The sequence below is a fragment of the Poecilia latipinna genome, unplaced genomic scaffold (assembly GCF_001443285.1).
Source record: "Poecilia latipinna isolate Pla-1442-1.1 unplaced genomic scaffold, P_latipinna-1.0 Scaffold1336, whole genome shotgun sequence".
Taxonomy (NCBI): Eukaryota; Metazoa; Chordata; class Actinopteri; order Cyprinodontiformes; family Poeciliidae; genus Poecilia; species Poecilia latipinna.
Genome location: NW_015113952.1, coordinates 162,117 through 179,516, shown reverse-complemented (window position 1 = coordinate 179,516; position 17,400 = coordinate 162,117). Strand labels below are relative to the sequence as shown.

Here is a 17,400-nt window from a genome sequence, read left to right as displayed (position 1 = left end):
AGACTCTGGTCAGACAAACTCAACTTTTTTTTTTTTTTTGTCCTTGGGCAGTGTTGTGTCGGGATTGCAGGGAGAAACCAGCTTCTGCTTGTATTTTTGTTGCCATCAAAATGTATATAAATAACCGAACCTAATGCTGAAGGAAAGACGAATCTTCTGCAGATCACGTGAGGTAAGGCTATTACGACCTCCGTTCACCAGTCGAGCTGCAGCCGATTTGGGTGGAATGGATGCGGTTGTCCCGATATTCAGCATTCGATGATCTGAAACCACCAATCCAAAAGAGCGGAGGCCAAACCGAAGCCTCGGAACGTTTCCTTCCCCGCCTACTGTAGCCTGAACTTCAACAGTTTCTACTTTGCAGTTAAAGCTTGGTCCAGACAAAAAGAAACAAAAGAAAAAAAAAAAAAGAAAAAGAAAAAGAAAAAATATTGGATTGAAGCTCCTCCTGAAATCTCAATCTCTTGATTCCCTTCCAAAACAAAATGAAAATTTTGACTCAACTAATGCCAAAATAAAAAACCTAAATATGCCAATAATAATAATAATAATAAAAAATGTAGCCAGGCTAAATTTTGACTCGCAACTGAGTGAAAAGGCTTACTGTCATTTTTCTTTAATTAAAGTTCGCTAATAATATTTCTGGCATTCTGCGGTTATGTCTATCGTAAAACAAAAGAGGAAAAGCAACAAAAATACCTCGATAGGCAAATGAACTACAAAAATATATACATACACACATTATATATGCATATATGATGCATATATACACACATAATGCTATACATATATACTGCCTTTATATATACATTTACATATTACACACTGATACTAATTTTGTTTTGTACTCGTGGCCACAAATGCACTTTAATGCCCTTAAAAAGAAAAAGAGGAAATCAAAATTATCTTTCAGTTATTTCCATTAGAAATAATTTCATGGTTTCAATTTGACGACTTTTTATAAAGAGGTTTTTGTGGCTTTGTGACAGCTCTGCTGAGGGAAAAAAAAAAAAAAACTGAAAAAGGTTGAGAAAGTCTTCAGCTTGGAGGAGTGAGAAGGGCTTCAGAAATGCACTCCCTCAAGTCCAGCCCAGCGGGTGAGTCGGGGGGCTGCAGACCCAAGGTGACGGGCAGTGATCGAGTACATCAGGCGAGACGCTGAGTTTAGTTCCAGATCCGGAGGAAACTGTCCCAGGATCCGGTGGCCACGGCCATGCCGTCAGAGGTCACTCCTAAGCAGCTCACACGATTGTCGTGGCCGGCGAGGACGCCTGCAGGAGAAGGAAGACGAAGCAGAGCCGCAGGCCGGTCACACAATCTGTACGTACAGAGGCTCGCAAGGGTTTTCATGCGTCCTAAACTCTGTCTGTTTTCATCACACAGAAGTTGGAAACAAAGCGTATTACTGGGATTTTATGTGACTGATCAACACAAAGTAAAGCGAACTGAAGTGGAAGGAAAAAGCTTCTTTTACAGATTTCCCTAAATAAAGTCCATTTCAACGAGTTGAGTACATATTATGTGGCTCTACACAGCTAATGCAGTCAAACATATTAATCAAACAAAGTATAGCAACAGCAATAAGTTTACAGAAATAACAGAAAAATTGTAACGTACCAGAAAAAATAGAGGCTGCTTATAGATATTATGGACTCCAGTTTCTGGAAGTTTCTCCAAGATATGTCCGTCTTTAACTTAAGTTTTTGGATGTGTTTCCTTGCGGTGAACTGAACTTTTTTGCAATATACTGCTTTTACCTTTGTTCCACATTAAAAATACTTTTTCAGTCAGTGATCCATAAACAGAATACAGTGCATGTCAATTCAAAGCGCAGACAGCTGACCAATAAAGTCTTTGGAATCCAGTTTGGAATTCAAAATAAATAAAAAAAAAAAATCACATAACAGACTTTAAATCATTTTCTCTTTCTCACAGATTTGATTTTAAGTTACTGCCAACTTATAGAGCTCTTTTTTTTTTTTTCAAACTGAATTCTTGCTTCGTATTTCGCCAGATACATAGGGTGAAATAAGAGCAGAAACAAAAACTTTTACCTGGTTACCTAAAAAGAAGCGCATTTACAATTAAAGACAGATTTTGCTCGACATTACGTGGTGGGAGCTGAAGCCTGGTCATTTGTCTCATACCTGCTCGGTCCCCTTTCAGAGTGTCCCACACGTTGCAGTTGAAGTCGTCGTAGCCGGCTAACAGCAGACGGCCGCTCTTGGAGAAGGCCACAGAGGTGATGCCGCAGATGATGTTGTCGTGGCTGTAGGTCATCAGCTCCTGGTCGGCACGTAGGTCAAACAGCCTGCAGGTGGCGTCGTCCGAGCCTGTGCCGAACGCATTACCGTTGGGGAAAAACTGCAGAAAGAAAAAGTAGAAACAACTGCTAAACCTTTTACTGTTCAGACAGTGAACAGTTAAAGGTTTGGGGTTCTTTTGTCCAACAGAAAGTGCAATCCTCCAAACTTGAGTTTGTTCGTCTGTGGCAAAAGTTACAGAACTCACGCAGACGGCGTTGATGTCAGACACGTGGCCGGTGAAAGACTGCCTGCACATCCCGTCACGGATGTCCCACAGCTTGGAGGTGGCGTCACAGGCGCCGGACACAAAAGTCCGGAAGTCAGGGCTAAGAGACAGGCTCATCACGTCGCCTGTGTGGCCGGTGAAGGAGGTGGCCTGCTGGCCCGTCTCTATGTCCCATAATGCACTTTAAAACAGAAAAAAAAAAAAGAGTAAAAAAAAAAGTTCTATTAGTGACCCAAACAGTGTTTTTTGTTTTACTCTGAAAGAGACAAACCCAATGAAACCAAAATATACCAGCACTAAATACATGTACAGAGTACAGTGGTTTAAAAATGTAAATCGTGAAGTATCCTCTGTCAGCACTCAATGGGCTGCAGTGTTTTGAGTGTGGGGTCTGCTCACCAGGTGGTGTCTCCGGAGCTCGTTAATATCTGGGTGTCGTCCAAGAAGCGACAACAAGACAAATAACCTGAACATAAGCAGAGAACCTATATTAGAACAGAACTCATTTTTCCTAATATTCTGCCCTGAAAACTCAATGTAAAATAAGTTTTACTGCCATTGTAACCAGGGGAGACAATACAAAGTGTGGCCACGTGGAAAAAAATAAAATAAAATAAAAAATAAAAAAATCCCCCATACCTGTGTGTCCAGGTAGCTCTCGGGTGACCCGCACGTTGCCCTCACGGGTCTTCAGACTGTATATAGAGCAGATGTTGTCCAGGCCTCCGCAGGCCACATAGTTCCCAGAGGGGGCGTAGGCGCACGTCATCACCCATGAAGAACGCAGTGGGATAGCATGCATCTAAATTCAAACAAGAGTGAGCGACAGAAAACTGCACATTTCATACAAAACTTAGGGTCCAAAGAAAGGCTTGTGTCTGTTATACAAACTGCTTCGCACTCATTGCAACACCACCACCACAACCTAGACCACTAAACCTGCTTTCTAAATGATGTAGCAGCTTCATCGACGGTAAATGAAAATCAGGTTTTGTTGCACTTGCATAATTTCACTACATTGCTTCTAATTAACTTACTATGACTAAACACACTTATTGCAACAAATCATCACAAGACACTTCAGATTTTAGTGTAAATAATTTCAACTGTCAGCCATTATTAATCCTACACACCTTGTTTGTTGTGTAGCTGTCCCAGATGATCAGCTTTCCATCTTGCGAGGCACTGACCAGTAACCTGGAGGCAGGTGAAGCACATGAGCATGACACGCCACTCATATCCACATTATCAAGCACAATCTAAGCTACATGCACCTTGTTTATTATAAGCAATGAGTGGCAGCCACCTTAAACACTGCTGTGCTGGATCGTCAGCCTGGAGGTTAAAAAGCATTTAGCGTCACCAATCTCTTACTCCTCTGAATGTCCCAATCCAAGTAATATTCAAACCTTCACTAATGCAAAAGCCAAAACTGTGGTTTACTTAAGCTGGGAGGAAAATTTGAGTAGTGAGGTGGGGGCGGGGGGGGCTCTAGATGGCACAGATGCAGGAACAGCTGGAACCCCTCCCTCTCATCCTGATGGGGTGTTTCCACCTCTCCAGGTAAAGGAAGTGGTTTGATGGTGCTGCAGTACAATCAAGAGGAGAGCTGTAGTCCTCAAATGTCAGTGGCTGTATACAAAACAAATACTGGTCTCTGGGGGGAAGTGGGGGGGGTCACGTAGAAGGTGCTCGGCACGCCTATGCACGCTCACACCTTCAACCGAACACACGTCTTAAGGAGCAGCCACAGACATCAGGCCTTTACACAAGTCCAAGTGTGCCATTAAACACCACTGCATCTTTCAAAAGCATAAAAATATCATGTTGAATTACGTTAATGATACTTGGTGGATTCATTAAGAAACAGCTGTAAAGATTTGCTTCATGTCAAACACCTACAACAAATGGATCAAAATCACTAGTTGTGCATGTCTTGCCGATTGACATTATTGTAATTTTTTTTTTCATGAGGCAAAGGCCTTTTTTTTTTTACCTTCCTTTTTTAGTTGGAAAAATATATATACTTGTGTAATTTTGATCCAGATCAAATTAGTATATGCAGCTTGCGGAAACAAAAAAATACTTTCTATGCCTCAAGATTAGTGCACTGCATGCATACTTAATGTGAACTAAAATCCTAACTTGTTAATTCTTGGTGCCTCTCAGTGTGCATATTTGCAGCAAATTGTTAAAAAAAAAAAAGGAGTTTATAAGATCTAGTTTAATGAACATTTGTAGACAACAGAATCTTGCAATGTTAGATTTGCAAGAAAACAGCAGTAAAAACTGAGATCTTAGAAACTGCATCTGTAATAAGGTAAGCGTTTTATGCCAAATGTCGCTACTGTGCTCATAGCGAAGAGGTAAAACAGTGCTGGTGTCTTGTTAAAGTGATAGTAAAAGGGGATTATGGGAATATTAGTCATATTAGTAGAGAGGGGAGTGGGAGAACGGGTGGAAGTGATAGTTGTACAGCCCCAGACCTGGGACTGTCGTCACTGCCACATTGCATTGCATTGATAGAGAAAGAAAGAGTGACACAAACACACAATAGAACAAAAGGAAAATATTTTATTACCAATTTTAAAAAAAGCATGTAAAGACAGTTTATTTTTAAAGTTATGCTGCACTACAAAGTACTTGAACCAGAACTTTTCATTGGTACTTCTACAGCAGCTGAAGTATTCAATGCTGCAGGATCATAAACATAGATTGAAGATGAACTAATATTTTTTGTTCTTTTTCTTACTTTGGCTGGACTTTGGAACTGACTGTAGACAGATTGCACTGGAGCCGATTGAACAAATTAAGGCAGCAAATGGCGGACGTAAATACTGCAAAGGCAAAAATCTAAACACAGCCAAATCACAGCTTTTAAATCAAATGTTCTAAATACACAACTCTTGCAAAAACTAAACAAACAGAGAACCCGATTAACATAAATTTCTACAAATGAAAAAGAGAATCCTCACCTGGATTCACTCCCCCAGTGCATTGCATAGATTTTGGCCAGGTGTCCCCTGAGAGTACGTCGCGTCCGCATCTGTATCCGGCCCACCGAGTCCAGACCAGCTGTGATCTGCATAAACACAGGAAGACGGGTCACTGGTTACACTGGAGGGAAAGACCGATGCCAGAACTGGACTCAAGCTGAGGTAGCAAAAACAGGATGATACTTAAAAAAAAAAAAAAAAAAAGCAAGAAAACATTTATATCAGGATTTCCTGGACTTTTATTTATGTACAGCGAAGTCTAAATGGTAAAACCACAGACTTCAAATATTCAATTAGAATGAATAAAATACATGCAAATTAATGCATTGCTGTGAAGTTAGTATCTGAACACCAGATACTTAACTGACTTAATTGGATTTCGATATGGACTTTGACTGGGCCAGTCCAACATTCAGCCTGAAGCTGAATGTTGTTCCCTTAAGGAGGTTTTCTTCAACGAATTGCCATAAAAACTAGTAAAGTAAAACAGCTTCATTTGCAGGCAACTCGTAGTACTTGTTTGACCCTTAAACATGGTCTACTCCCTGATCCAGGGTTTAAAAGTAAAAATATCCAGTTTTGATCTTTTTATGCATTTGATCAGAATTAAATCATAACATATTGCTGAATACTTATTAAAACGATCTTTAAAGAGCGCAAAATGTGTTTAACAGCAAGACAAACCAGCAAATAAAAAATAAAAAAGCTGCTAGATACACGTCAAATAAAAATGACCTCAATGTGGTTCCAATTGTTCCGACCATGATTATTTATAACATACCCAAATGTGGAGGACATACCAGAGGGGCATGTGCATGATGTTTTGTGTCAAAAATGAAAATAAAGCTCAGCAGCCTACAATGAAGAGAGTTACCATGTTAAAAAACTGGTATGATCTTTCACTACTTAGAGATTTTGATCTTGGGGGAGACGATCAGTGTCGCACTCTAGAAGTGAAAGTGGATGTCAAAGAAACGCGGCTGGAGAAGTCTTCGGTGTTTTGTACAAATACACAGTTATGCCCAGAGTAAAACCACATCCAGGTAAAATAAAGAGCTCCAGACCAAAGTGGTTCCTTAATTATGAAAAACAGAATTTCAACTGTGATATTTCTCTGATCACCAATGACGAATCATCCATTTCAGCAAAGCAATCTTTCATAAGTATTGCATTACTTTAAGCCGTTACGCCTGCAAACTGTAACAATACATTGGACACAGAGTCTACTCAGCATTATTTGAAAACAAAGGCTCAAGAGGCAATTCTTTCACAGAGTTTGTTCACAAAATGTAGTTTAGTATACAAATCAGACATATTATGCATGTTTTAGGTCTGACTGAATAAAATGAGCCATAATTTCCTATGTTGAGCATCCTGGCTACAATTTGCACACATGTGTATCACTTTTAAATTGTGCTTAAAAATTCTTATTTTTTTTATTTATTTATTTTTTTTACATCTATACCAAAACATTTCCATTATCATCATTTCTGTGTCGTTCCACTGTCTTTTTGACTGTGTGTTTTTAGGCTTTTTTCCTTGCAGTTTTCCAGTGCCACCCTGTGCACCGTCACTCATTTGACTCCAACATTGGTCAGCTCTAATATACATTTTCACATTAATTGTAATACATTTAATATTTTAGCAATCCACAGTAGATTAAGTGGCAAATATTTTGTCAGTACGGATGCACTGATACCACATTTTTCCAGATTGAGTAGTAGTCTCCAGTTTTTACAGAGTTCCACGAAGAGTAATGCTTAATGCTCACTTTTAGTGTATTTAAATGGAATCAGACTTTTACTGCAGTTAGAAAATTGTAGCATTTACAGCGTTGCCACACCTGTCACCAGAACAAAGCTCTTAGAATTAGCTCATCTTCATTTGTAGGGAAGGAAATCTATTTTTCTATGCATTGTTGCAGACCCTGTCCTATACGCAGCTTGCTTCAGTAAGAAACATTGGTTGACCAAATTACACATCGTCTCAAAAAACAGCCCTAAAATGAAAAACAACAAAAAATAAATAAACAAAGTGGTTTTTGTGTAAGTAGGTCCCTCACCTGTGACAGAGTGGAATCACTGCAGGCTTTCCTGGCATCCTACAAGGAGAAATCAAGAATGAAGGAAATTCAAGAGTTTCATGAGTAATGGTTTCAGCTGAAGCTGTGCAAGTCATTTCCAAAAGTTTTTTAATTTTTTTTTTTTAAGTTGTTTTACCCGGATTTGGTTACGTAGTTGCTCGGCTTCCTGCCGCAACTGTTCGAGCTCACTCATTGTCCCTGTGAGATGCGTTCAGGACACACTCCTCTGTGAATACTGGCTGGGTTGAGAAAATACACGAGCCTGCTCGCGCACACACACTCACACACACGAAACACTTGACCAGCTGACACCTGCAACACAGAGACAGAAATAATGCAAGTTCAACAGGTATACGGAAAAAGAATAGCAGCACTTCCATAAGACAAACAGAGGTTTCCTGTTTTGGTTGGGGAGAGCTGCGAGGGCACAATGCTGCCATCCAGGCCCACCAGGGGGATTTCAGGGGCTGGGTGGCAGCTTGGAGGGTGGTCTGTCTCTTCAAACACCCTCACTCTGGTTCAAAAGGCCATCTGAACTGGGCCCTGACCTTTCCTCGCTCAATCGGCCTTTTGTGTCGTCGCATCGCGCTGCTGGCACGGCCCACCGCTGTGCCTGCGAGCTCCGAACGAGTGTCTGCGCATCGTGTGGGCCGATCTGGACGGCTTATTAGACAATATGTACAACAGAAACAATTTGAGAGCGAGAGTACATTATGTGAGCACATCTAAGTGTGTCACAGATTAAGCATTCATTTGCAAACGCTTGCTTGTGTATTTATGCACGTGCAAGTTGCCACTTCCTTTACCTTGGGGAGTCTGAATGTGGGTCACAAAGCACTCAGAGATTCCTCTGACATGTTTGCACTTCCCCAACCCCGTGGGCTGCTGATTTTCCACCCCGTTCTACTGCAGTCCGCAAATCCAACGTACTGGGATTAAATTTTTAGATCCATATTCAATAATTTAACTACTAGGGCCGACACAGGCCTGCATATGTCCACACTGAAACACTCGCTCATTATAGAATGGCATAATTGTGAATACTTTCATAATTCTTCAAAAATTAGTCCAGATAAGCCATTTTTAAAATGTCTAAAATCCACCGATTTAGCCTGTTGCGCCTCTCAGCTGACAAGATGGATTCAATGGACTGCTCATTGTGAGCTCATTTATTTAAGCCTGTGCTGAGGCATTGCAATGCATTCAGCTGCCCATGACAACGTCACTCTGACGCATCCGAGGAGGAGCTCAGCATCAGCCTGAATCAGAGGCATCTCTGCTCTAAAACAGCCATCCATCTGTTATGCTATATGCCTCCATAGGCCGAGGCGTCACACAGGGCTGCTTGTGCTCATAATGGGTTTAGAAAGCGCTTTTGTTAAACAATACTGCAATGAGTAACATAACAGTAAAGGTTAAAATGAGATGGTGCTGGTTGTGGTGGTGGAGGGGGACTTTAGGCAACACATGCTCTGATTTCTAAAACTACATGAAAGGACTTGTTCACATCATGAAGAAACTACTGCTCAATCAGAAACCAAAACGGGAAGGAGGCTGTTATTTTGAGAAGAGCCGTCAGATGAATTATCCTAGAAAGTTTTAAGTTGTAGTTTCCTTAACAATAATAGCTCTACATAATAAAAAGGGGGAAGAACACGAGAAAGGCAAAGGCACAAACAAATCTTGTACTATTGTACTGTCAAAAAAAGTTTGGCGGCTATATTTCTTGATTCAGGATGTTGTCGTTCCTGTTTTTATTCCACTTTATTTCCAGGAGTTCACTCAGAAGTGGTGTAACAAAGCTGATCACAGAGAATTAAACAAAGATTAGATAAGTAAAGTTAAGGATATAGGTTTACCCCAGAAAACTTGCTAAGCCCTGTGCTTGAGGTACCAAGGCAGTCATTCATCCAGCCGGCCGCCATGTTTTTCAGTTAAAATCGTTTTAAAGTTGACAGGAAATTTGAAAATATCACGTATGCATTATTGGAAGACTGGAAGACTAATGCCTAAATACCAAGTATAAAATCTTAAAAAGAGGAAATCATTAAAAACAAAAAACTAAAATAACTAAGTGATGCTTAGCCTGGTGGGGGCACAAATAAAGCCCAATGGCCCGCCAGGCTTATAATACAGTGAGGGAAACCCTGAGGTGGGTATTCTCGATTCTTTTATAAAAGAACGAACATCTTTAAAGAAACCTAAGCCCTAAGCTGCCTTGATTGTAGACATTTATGCAAAAATGTATAATAACCCCAATATGGAATATGCTACTAAAATAAATGAAAATTATGTATTCCTTTACTTCCCTCTCTGTTTTTTCCCGTACATCTAGCAAACCCATTTTAACATGGAATTTCGCTCTTTTTTTTAACATGTCCTACATGTTTTTAGTTAATTTAAGTATCATTTTCTTTTTTCACCCTTTTGTCTCTGATTACATATACTTCCGTCTCTTTTTTACATTCCGTCTATTTTCTCAGTTTTATTCCTGTATGCATTACAACTTAATTAGGGAGTACCCATTTTTCAGATTTGAGTTACTTCCTGCATCTGTCGCTCTAATGCTTAAGGATATGCAAAGAGTAGTCAAGGGACGATGATGATACAGGAAAACAAAGAAAAACAAGGACGGAGGAAGTAAAAATAATGCATATTTTGTCTGTACAGATGGAAACAAGTGTAAATCACATTTGCAATAATAGTTTGGTAGTTCATTTCCATTTGGTCTTGATGAACAAATTTTCCCATACGCAACTTACCAAAAGTTCTGGTTAAAGAAACAGAGGCTAAGTGAGCAAAAAACAAAACTGAATTTGCTCAGCCACTTTTCCCTTTCAAATTCAGCTTATTCATATTTTGTCAAGTCACAACAAATGTCATCCTAAGGCATTTTACCATAAAAAACAGGTTCAAATACGTAATTCAGATTATCCATGACTCAACCTTTTCTTATCATTTTCTTAAGATAATAAGCAGAGGCTTGTTTTTCCCCCCGACTTTTATCTTCCACCAGTATCTTACTCTACATTACATTTTAAACATCTTTTAAACATTTACTGAGAAGTAAAGCAGGTACATTTTGGTATGTCATAACACGAGTTAAAGAATCAAAGGGGTGTCTCCGCCAGGTGTGAACTTGTTCCTACTGACAAAGCATCTGGAGAATGGAGGAAGTGATATCAAGATTCCAGTAACGTGAAAATTAACCATCTTCGTTCTGGTCAACCAGTTAATGTCATTTAAATGTAAAGTGTCAATATTTACTGGAATTTCACTGACTTTTAGCATTTGTCCAAACTGTAATTATAACAACATCAGAGACTGGATTTTATGGCCAATTTGCTTACTTTATATAAACATTTCAATCCAGTTACATTAGACAAGAACATAACTTCACTCTAAATGCTTTAATATATCACTCAATGACCAAAAATACAGTATTTGATATTGTGTTTCTCCTGTTTGTTCCACTATATTTCCATCATAACAGTGATTAATTATTGAAGCACCTATGGATGATACCAGACATCAACACATATCATTAATAACTGTGATAGTGGCCAGTCAATTACTTTTACAATTATAGTTTCCCACTGCAAGAGCTTAACAATATTTAGATGCCAAACATCAATGTTTGGCTTCTAAACCACCCGAGGTCATATTAATTTAAAGAACCACAAGTCTAATTTAAAACCCTAATTTATTCTTAATTGTAAAAAAAAAAAGAGAGACTAATACCACTGAAGTTATATCAAAGGTTTTAATATCACAAAAGCTAATTTTTTTCAGACCTTGGTTTAAACAAAGTCTGTATAATTTAATGGAACCTAAACTGCCTTGTAAAAATTTATACAAAAATATAAGTTTAATCTATATTAGACTTGAATCTAATAAAAATTAGACACAACTGAAGAGTCTAATTTTATTAGATGCAAGGGAAGCCAAGGCAAGATGCTGAACACTGCCTGTCAGTTGGCTTAAAAAAAAAAAAAATCCTACAATTTTCCCCCGGTTTGTAGAAAAATCAAAATCAAAACATTTGCCAGTTATGGAGCTATGTAAGCATCAACAATAGCTTATACATGGATGGACGCTTCTGACATCAATAAAAATCACATAAAAGGTTAAGACATATACTTGAGTAGCATCAACAGGGTTAATTTTGTAATTAATTCATTTTGTTTACCACCTGAAATCAATAAAAACGCAGAACATTTAACCACGTTTTGTGTGTGAAAACTAATCAGAGCATTTGATAAACACTCCAGAAAGCAAACTTAACTAATCTAAAATTATTGAAAACTTTGGTTATTTCTTTTTGTTTCATTTCTACTCATGATTTAATCTTTTTTTTTTAACTACTTTTTCCCCACCGCTTATCTTTTTTTTTTAATGTTCCTTACATAAATCGTTTGCAGTTAAACAGAACCTGTTGTCAAACAGGAGATTTGAAATTTGACATATTCGGCTTTTTTTCGATACTAGACCCACCAAAACTAGTTACCACTTGTTGATGACATGATGAAACCAGGAGATTGATGACATGATTCACTGTGTTACTTCACATTTTCAGACAAACACCGACTCCCAACCACAGACAAAAACGTAGTTAAATCATGTTAAGAGATTGTGCGACAAATAAAGTGTGTTGTTTTTACAGGCTGATGTAGTGGAGATGCGTCTGTGGAGCAGGAGGCAGGGCCCCTGTCACACCACCAGTTGATACTGATAGGAAGGCGGACTGTATATTAATTACTAAGAAACAGGGGAAAAGCTACGTAGGACTGTGCAGCAAGAAAACAAAGTAGTGTGGGAAAAACTGGAAACAAAACCGTAAATTACAAGTAAAAATAAATAAACAAATAAAAAACTAGCGACAGTTTTCTTGCTCGTAGTTTCCGCCCTACAGGCGAAAAGGCCGCGTTTGGATAGCTGAGGATTTTGTAGGCAATGGAAAGCTTCAAGGAGGGGAAAACACAGAATTGAGCCATTAAAAAGACTGGGAGCAGTTATTTCAACTGCCACAACCGCTGCCGTCAGGGACATTTCATGGTTCTGGACAATTCTGGACTCCGCCGAGGCTGCAAAAACAAAAATAAACCCGCTCCGAGCAAAAACAGGAAATAGCCTTAAAACACACACACACACACACACGCATACACACAGACAACCAAAATACCAAAGACGAGACTGCACGTCCTCACCTGAAAAAGAGGCGTTCTGGCTCAGTCCCGTTCCTTCGGTCCGAGTCGCACCGATATGTTTTCACACGACAACCATGGCCTCAGCTGGGGGTGGGGGAGACCATGGAAAGGAGCCGCGTTAATTTCCACACAATTTAATCCGCTTTAGGGGTCAGAAGGGAGCACCCACTCGGATCGGATTTGACTGAAATTTTCACCAAGCAGGCTAATCACCACACCCATGAAAGTGGGAACATGGCAACAGTCTACACTGAGGGGTGCACGCTAGCTTACATGCGTCATATTTTAATTTATTTAATCACAAAATCAGAATTAAAAATTGTTCTACCTTTAAATCTATGTATATTTACGTCAGTAATGAAGACAGGCTTTTGATTCGAATGTTTTTTCTTGTTAAGCATACGTGGAAAATGTCTGAAAGTGTTTGTGTCCCCTCCCACTAAAATGGTACAGTCTGCCAGCCCCTCTACAAAAAGGAACCGAGTGGGATACAGGAAACAAATATTAGAACTCTAAAGCTTTTTTAAAATAAAAAGTAGTAATTCAAGTAGGAGCAGTTGTAATGTTGCAACACTTATGGTTTATTTATTCATAAATACGAAAACAAATCCTTATAAATGCAGCACATTATTTTTTAAAAATATTACATTTGTGTATTTTTTTCTGTAACTGATCACATCACACACAGTAAGACCACAACTGGGTAATGAAACATAAATTTTCACTGCCGAATTTCACAAAATGAGAAGTTTTTAAACAGGGCATGAAAGAAATCACTGCAAATTCTGCTTTTTATGCTGACTTGAGTCAGTGACATCACACAAGGCAGAAGAATAGAGTGGCTCCAGGTCAATTCTGCAGTTTAACAAATGATACTACTATTTTACCTTCACCCTTTCTACTCCACTTTCATGGCTGTAAACAAATAATTTTGTAGCCAGAGTTAAACTGCTGTTCATATGTTTATTTTTCTTGGTAGTTAAGTATTTTCATTAAATATCGAGACAGTCACAAAAGACTCAAATCTCACAAATAACTTGAGTAATTTTGTCATAAGTTAGTATTATGGCTTTTTTGCAATAGGTTGCGTCTAATCCCTATTTAAGTTGACTCTAGAATTTGAATCTAAGTGACCTCCTGCTGCTAAATACTAATTGGGTAAACACATTTTCAGTACCCCATAAGAAACAGGAAATTACTTTAAATCATTTCTGGTCTAGACAGGTACAAAATATTTGAGCTGCAAGAAATTAATCTGTAAGTGATATAACAAATTGAACCATCCAATGAGGAGGGTAATAAATAACCATATGTTTTCTGTGCATATTTGAAACTACAGAAATGTATAAATGGTGTTTTCTTCTTGTATCATGTCAAATTGTTATACATTTTACCAGTAGAGTGGTTCTGCTTGTTTGACCTCAGACTATAACTTCTCTTTTTAATTGCCAAGTGATGGATTTTTTTTCCCCCTCACTTTGTCCCACAGGTGTTAACTGGAACGATGTAATGGATAGGCTCTGACTTCAAAACCATGTTGACCATTTCGTTTTTATGCCAACTTGGCTCAAAATGATTGGTGAGTAGAAGGGAAGACTTTTGAAGGAAGAATTTGATTAAAAACATGATACTAAATGCTTGTGGACAAACAAAAATGAAGGTTCTCAAAACAATTCTGATCAATGGCCTTACACTTTGTGTGATGTTATCAAAAGCATGTGAACATTTAGCCTTAATCTGGGAAAAAGAAGAGCAAAACAAATAGAAAATGTGATTGATTTAACAGGAAGTGTCTTAAAATTTAGATACTTTACCTATTGGGTAATCATAGTAGCAATAGAGTGAGAACATCTTATACTGAACCTTTCATAATGGTCACCCTTAAAGACGACGACAATAATAATAATAATCAAATCAATATTAAAATTCTGCCCAATTACATGTTTTTGCACCAAATTCTTTTTGTCACCCTGGAGTTTTTATAATGTCATTGAACATTTGTCAAGACAAACACTACCAAGCAAGAAACAGTGGTGCCCCACTAGGTAACTTCCATTTTTATTACTGCAGCTAATATCTGTTATTTAAAACAATGGTTGCAGTTATAATCCTGCAGATGGAAGATCAGTCCAGGACTTTTTCCCTCTGCTGTTTGCCATCTCCACCTTCTGTCTATTGATAGACTTCTAGTTATTCCATGAATATGACACTTCCTCATTGTGTCTGCTCAGGTCACGAAACATTTAAATCTTTGCATTTTCTCATGTTCTGCCACCGTATTATCCAAACACGGTGGCAGAACCGTGTTTGGATATCATCCAAGCCACTGCCTTGGATGATATTTTATGGATAATATTTTTTCGGGTTTGATATATGTGTCACCCTCTTTAAATACAGTCTTCAGCAGAAGAAGCTTTTAGATTTATATTTTGTGTAAAATTTAAACAATAGTTTAGCAAGACATCTGAAATGCAAAAATAAAGAATTAAATGAGATGTAGCTTAAACTCATATAAGCCAGACCTCATATGTAGCTTAGACAAAGATTTAAACATAAAACTGTCACCAACCTTCTGACTCATTTCTCTTGTATAAAATAAGCCTTAGACTTGCATAAAATGCAACCTAAAGATTTTACCTAATCTGCAATGTACAAGAAAAACTTTAAAAGTCTATCCACGTGTAGATATTCTGGTGGTTACAAAAGAATAAAAACCAATACCTAATGTCATTAATAAGTTAGGATAACATCGAAAACATGCAAATGTCTAATTTTGCATGGTGCCAGGAGACAGCTGTGCCGCTGCGTGCTTAGCCTGCAGCAGGCTCATTCAAAAGGATCTCTCTCTATCTCTCTCTCTCCATTAGGACGGGATGAATTTTTTATAGGGCCTATGAAAGGGAGCAGTGGGATAGGCTTTTCCAAATCTCTGCACGAGCCATAATCAATTGAGGGAGGATGAAAGTTTCACCAGGCCTTGGTTTCCTTTGGGAGATGCATGGGGTCAGATTAAGTCTATTTGAATTCACTTACACAGCGGTGGTTTAGGTGTGTCCCACCAATTTACCCCTAAACAGATTAAGAGGATTAGAATTAACATGATAGCAGAAGATTAAGTTAGAATGGGGTTATTATTAATGCAGCTTGGATTATGTGGTTCTTCTCCTTGCAAGCATCACTGGCGAAAACTAGTAAATGGAGAATAACTATTTAGTTTTTGCACTACCTTGAATATTTAAAAAAAAAATACACTACAAAATAAGACACCAAGTCTTGTGCTCTCAGAGTCCAGTAAGCAGAATAAGAGTGAATTTCATCAGCCAGTCGAGTGTCACAGTCAGCAAAAGCCTCTCACTGGCCAATCAGGTTCCCTGTTCTATTGCTTGGCAACCGAAAGGAAAGGAGGTAGGGCAAATTGACAATATAAAAATAGCACATCAATAGCCTTGTGTCTGAAAAAAAAGGAAAAGCAAATACGTCTTGAAGGCTATTAATAGCACAGTGGAACCCATGACGGGCATTGTATACAGTAACCCGTTTGTAATGTGGCTTGCATGTGAGACAATTTATTTGCATGGATGCAAATTTAGCAAGTAGCAGAACTCAGCAACACACAGAGTAACAGTGCTGTGGATAAAATGACATTATTTGAATATGATGGTTGTTTTTATACGGTTCACTGGAAACATCTCATGTTGTTTTTCTCATGATAAGTTCCTCCCAAAGTGGTCAACAGGTTTCTGCAGTATCCCACTGTTTGTTAGAGGCTACTTTGCATAAATGCAAAAAAAAAAAAAAGAAAAAAAAAAAAGAAACTTTTGCAAATTAGAATGCATTAATAGTTGTTTTGTTCATGAACAGGTTTGCAAGTCAAAAGGGAATTTAGGGTTTGGTTGTTCACATGAATAGGCATATGATTTTCATTTGATTTACTAATTACGTATTTACTTGAATAACTTCTAAGAGCCAGGTATTGATCTAACATATTAAACACATTAACATTTCACCACAAAGGAAAGTATGTTTCTGCTGTCACTGATCTTCAGAGCAAACCATTACCAAATATCTTAGGAATTGTGAATTTTCAAAGGTGACCGCAGTTCATACTTGACCAAATCAAATAGAAATAGGAGAACATCTTCAACGCACCTTTTTATCTGCATGTCATTTTTTTCTCCACTTGTGGTGACACTATCTGACCGCCTTCATGTAATACTTCCAGTGTATCAAGGACAATTAAAAGGTGGAGCAAGAGTAGAAAAATAAAAGGCTTTTTCTGGGCCGTCTTATCCACCAGACATCTCTTGGGGAGGATGGCCGTTGCCAGAGTTACCATCATAAATGGCAAGTGACGTCAAGAAGGTGGGAGAAACACCAGGGAGAGCCGGAGCTGCTATGCATTATGGATTATTGAAGAAAGGGTCCTCTTGAAGTGTGCAAAGTGTCTTAAAATATGCGTGCCTTGCTGAGGTTTCTACACCAGTCTTCTCTTAATTTTATCTGTCATGAGGAAAATGGAAGATGACAGCTCCACGACTGTATCTGCTGACTATCAAACCTTTAACTATATCTCATTGAAAAT

General features: G+C 38.4%; 1 protein-coding gene across 2 annotated transcripts in view; it reads right to left on the bottom strand.

Annotated features, from left to right (window-relative positions):
- Positions 1-835: 835 nt before the first annotated feature.
- The window catches only part of LOC106961796 (guanine nucleotide-binding protein subunit beta-4), a 21,588-nt gene continuing 5,023 nt past the window's right edge, over positions 836-17,400 (bottom strand). The window contains exons 2-12 of one of the 2 annotated variants that reach the window (XM_015055809.1): positions 12,819-12,902; positions 7,748-7,923; positions 7,591-7,629; positions 5,508-5,614; positions 5,019-5,033; positions 3,666-3,729; positions 3,172-3,334; positions 2,932-2,998; positions 2,512-2,713; positions 2,148-2,364; positions 836-1,271 (exon numbers count right to left, since the gene is read on the bottom strand). In XM_015055809.1, the coding sequence (XP_014911295.1) occupies positions 1,165-1,271; positions 2,148-2,364; positions 2,512-2,713; positions 2,932-2,998; positions 3,172-3,334; positions 3,666-3,729; positions 5,019-5,033; positions 5,508-5,614; positions 7,591-7,629; positions 7,748-7,804 (1,038 nt within the window). In that variant the 5' untranslated portion in view covers positions 7,805-7,923; positions 12,819-12,902 and the 3' untranslated portion in view covers positions 836-1,164. Of the gene's footprint in view, positions 1,272-2,147; positions 2,365-2,511; positions 2,714-2,931; positions 2,999-3,171; positions 3,335-3,665; positions 3,730-5,018; positions 5,034-5,507; positions 5,615-7,590; positions 7,630-7,747; positions 7,924-12,818; positions 13,067-17,400 lie in introns of those variants that run through there. The other variant, XM_015055810.1, reaches the window with a different exon arrangement.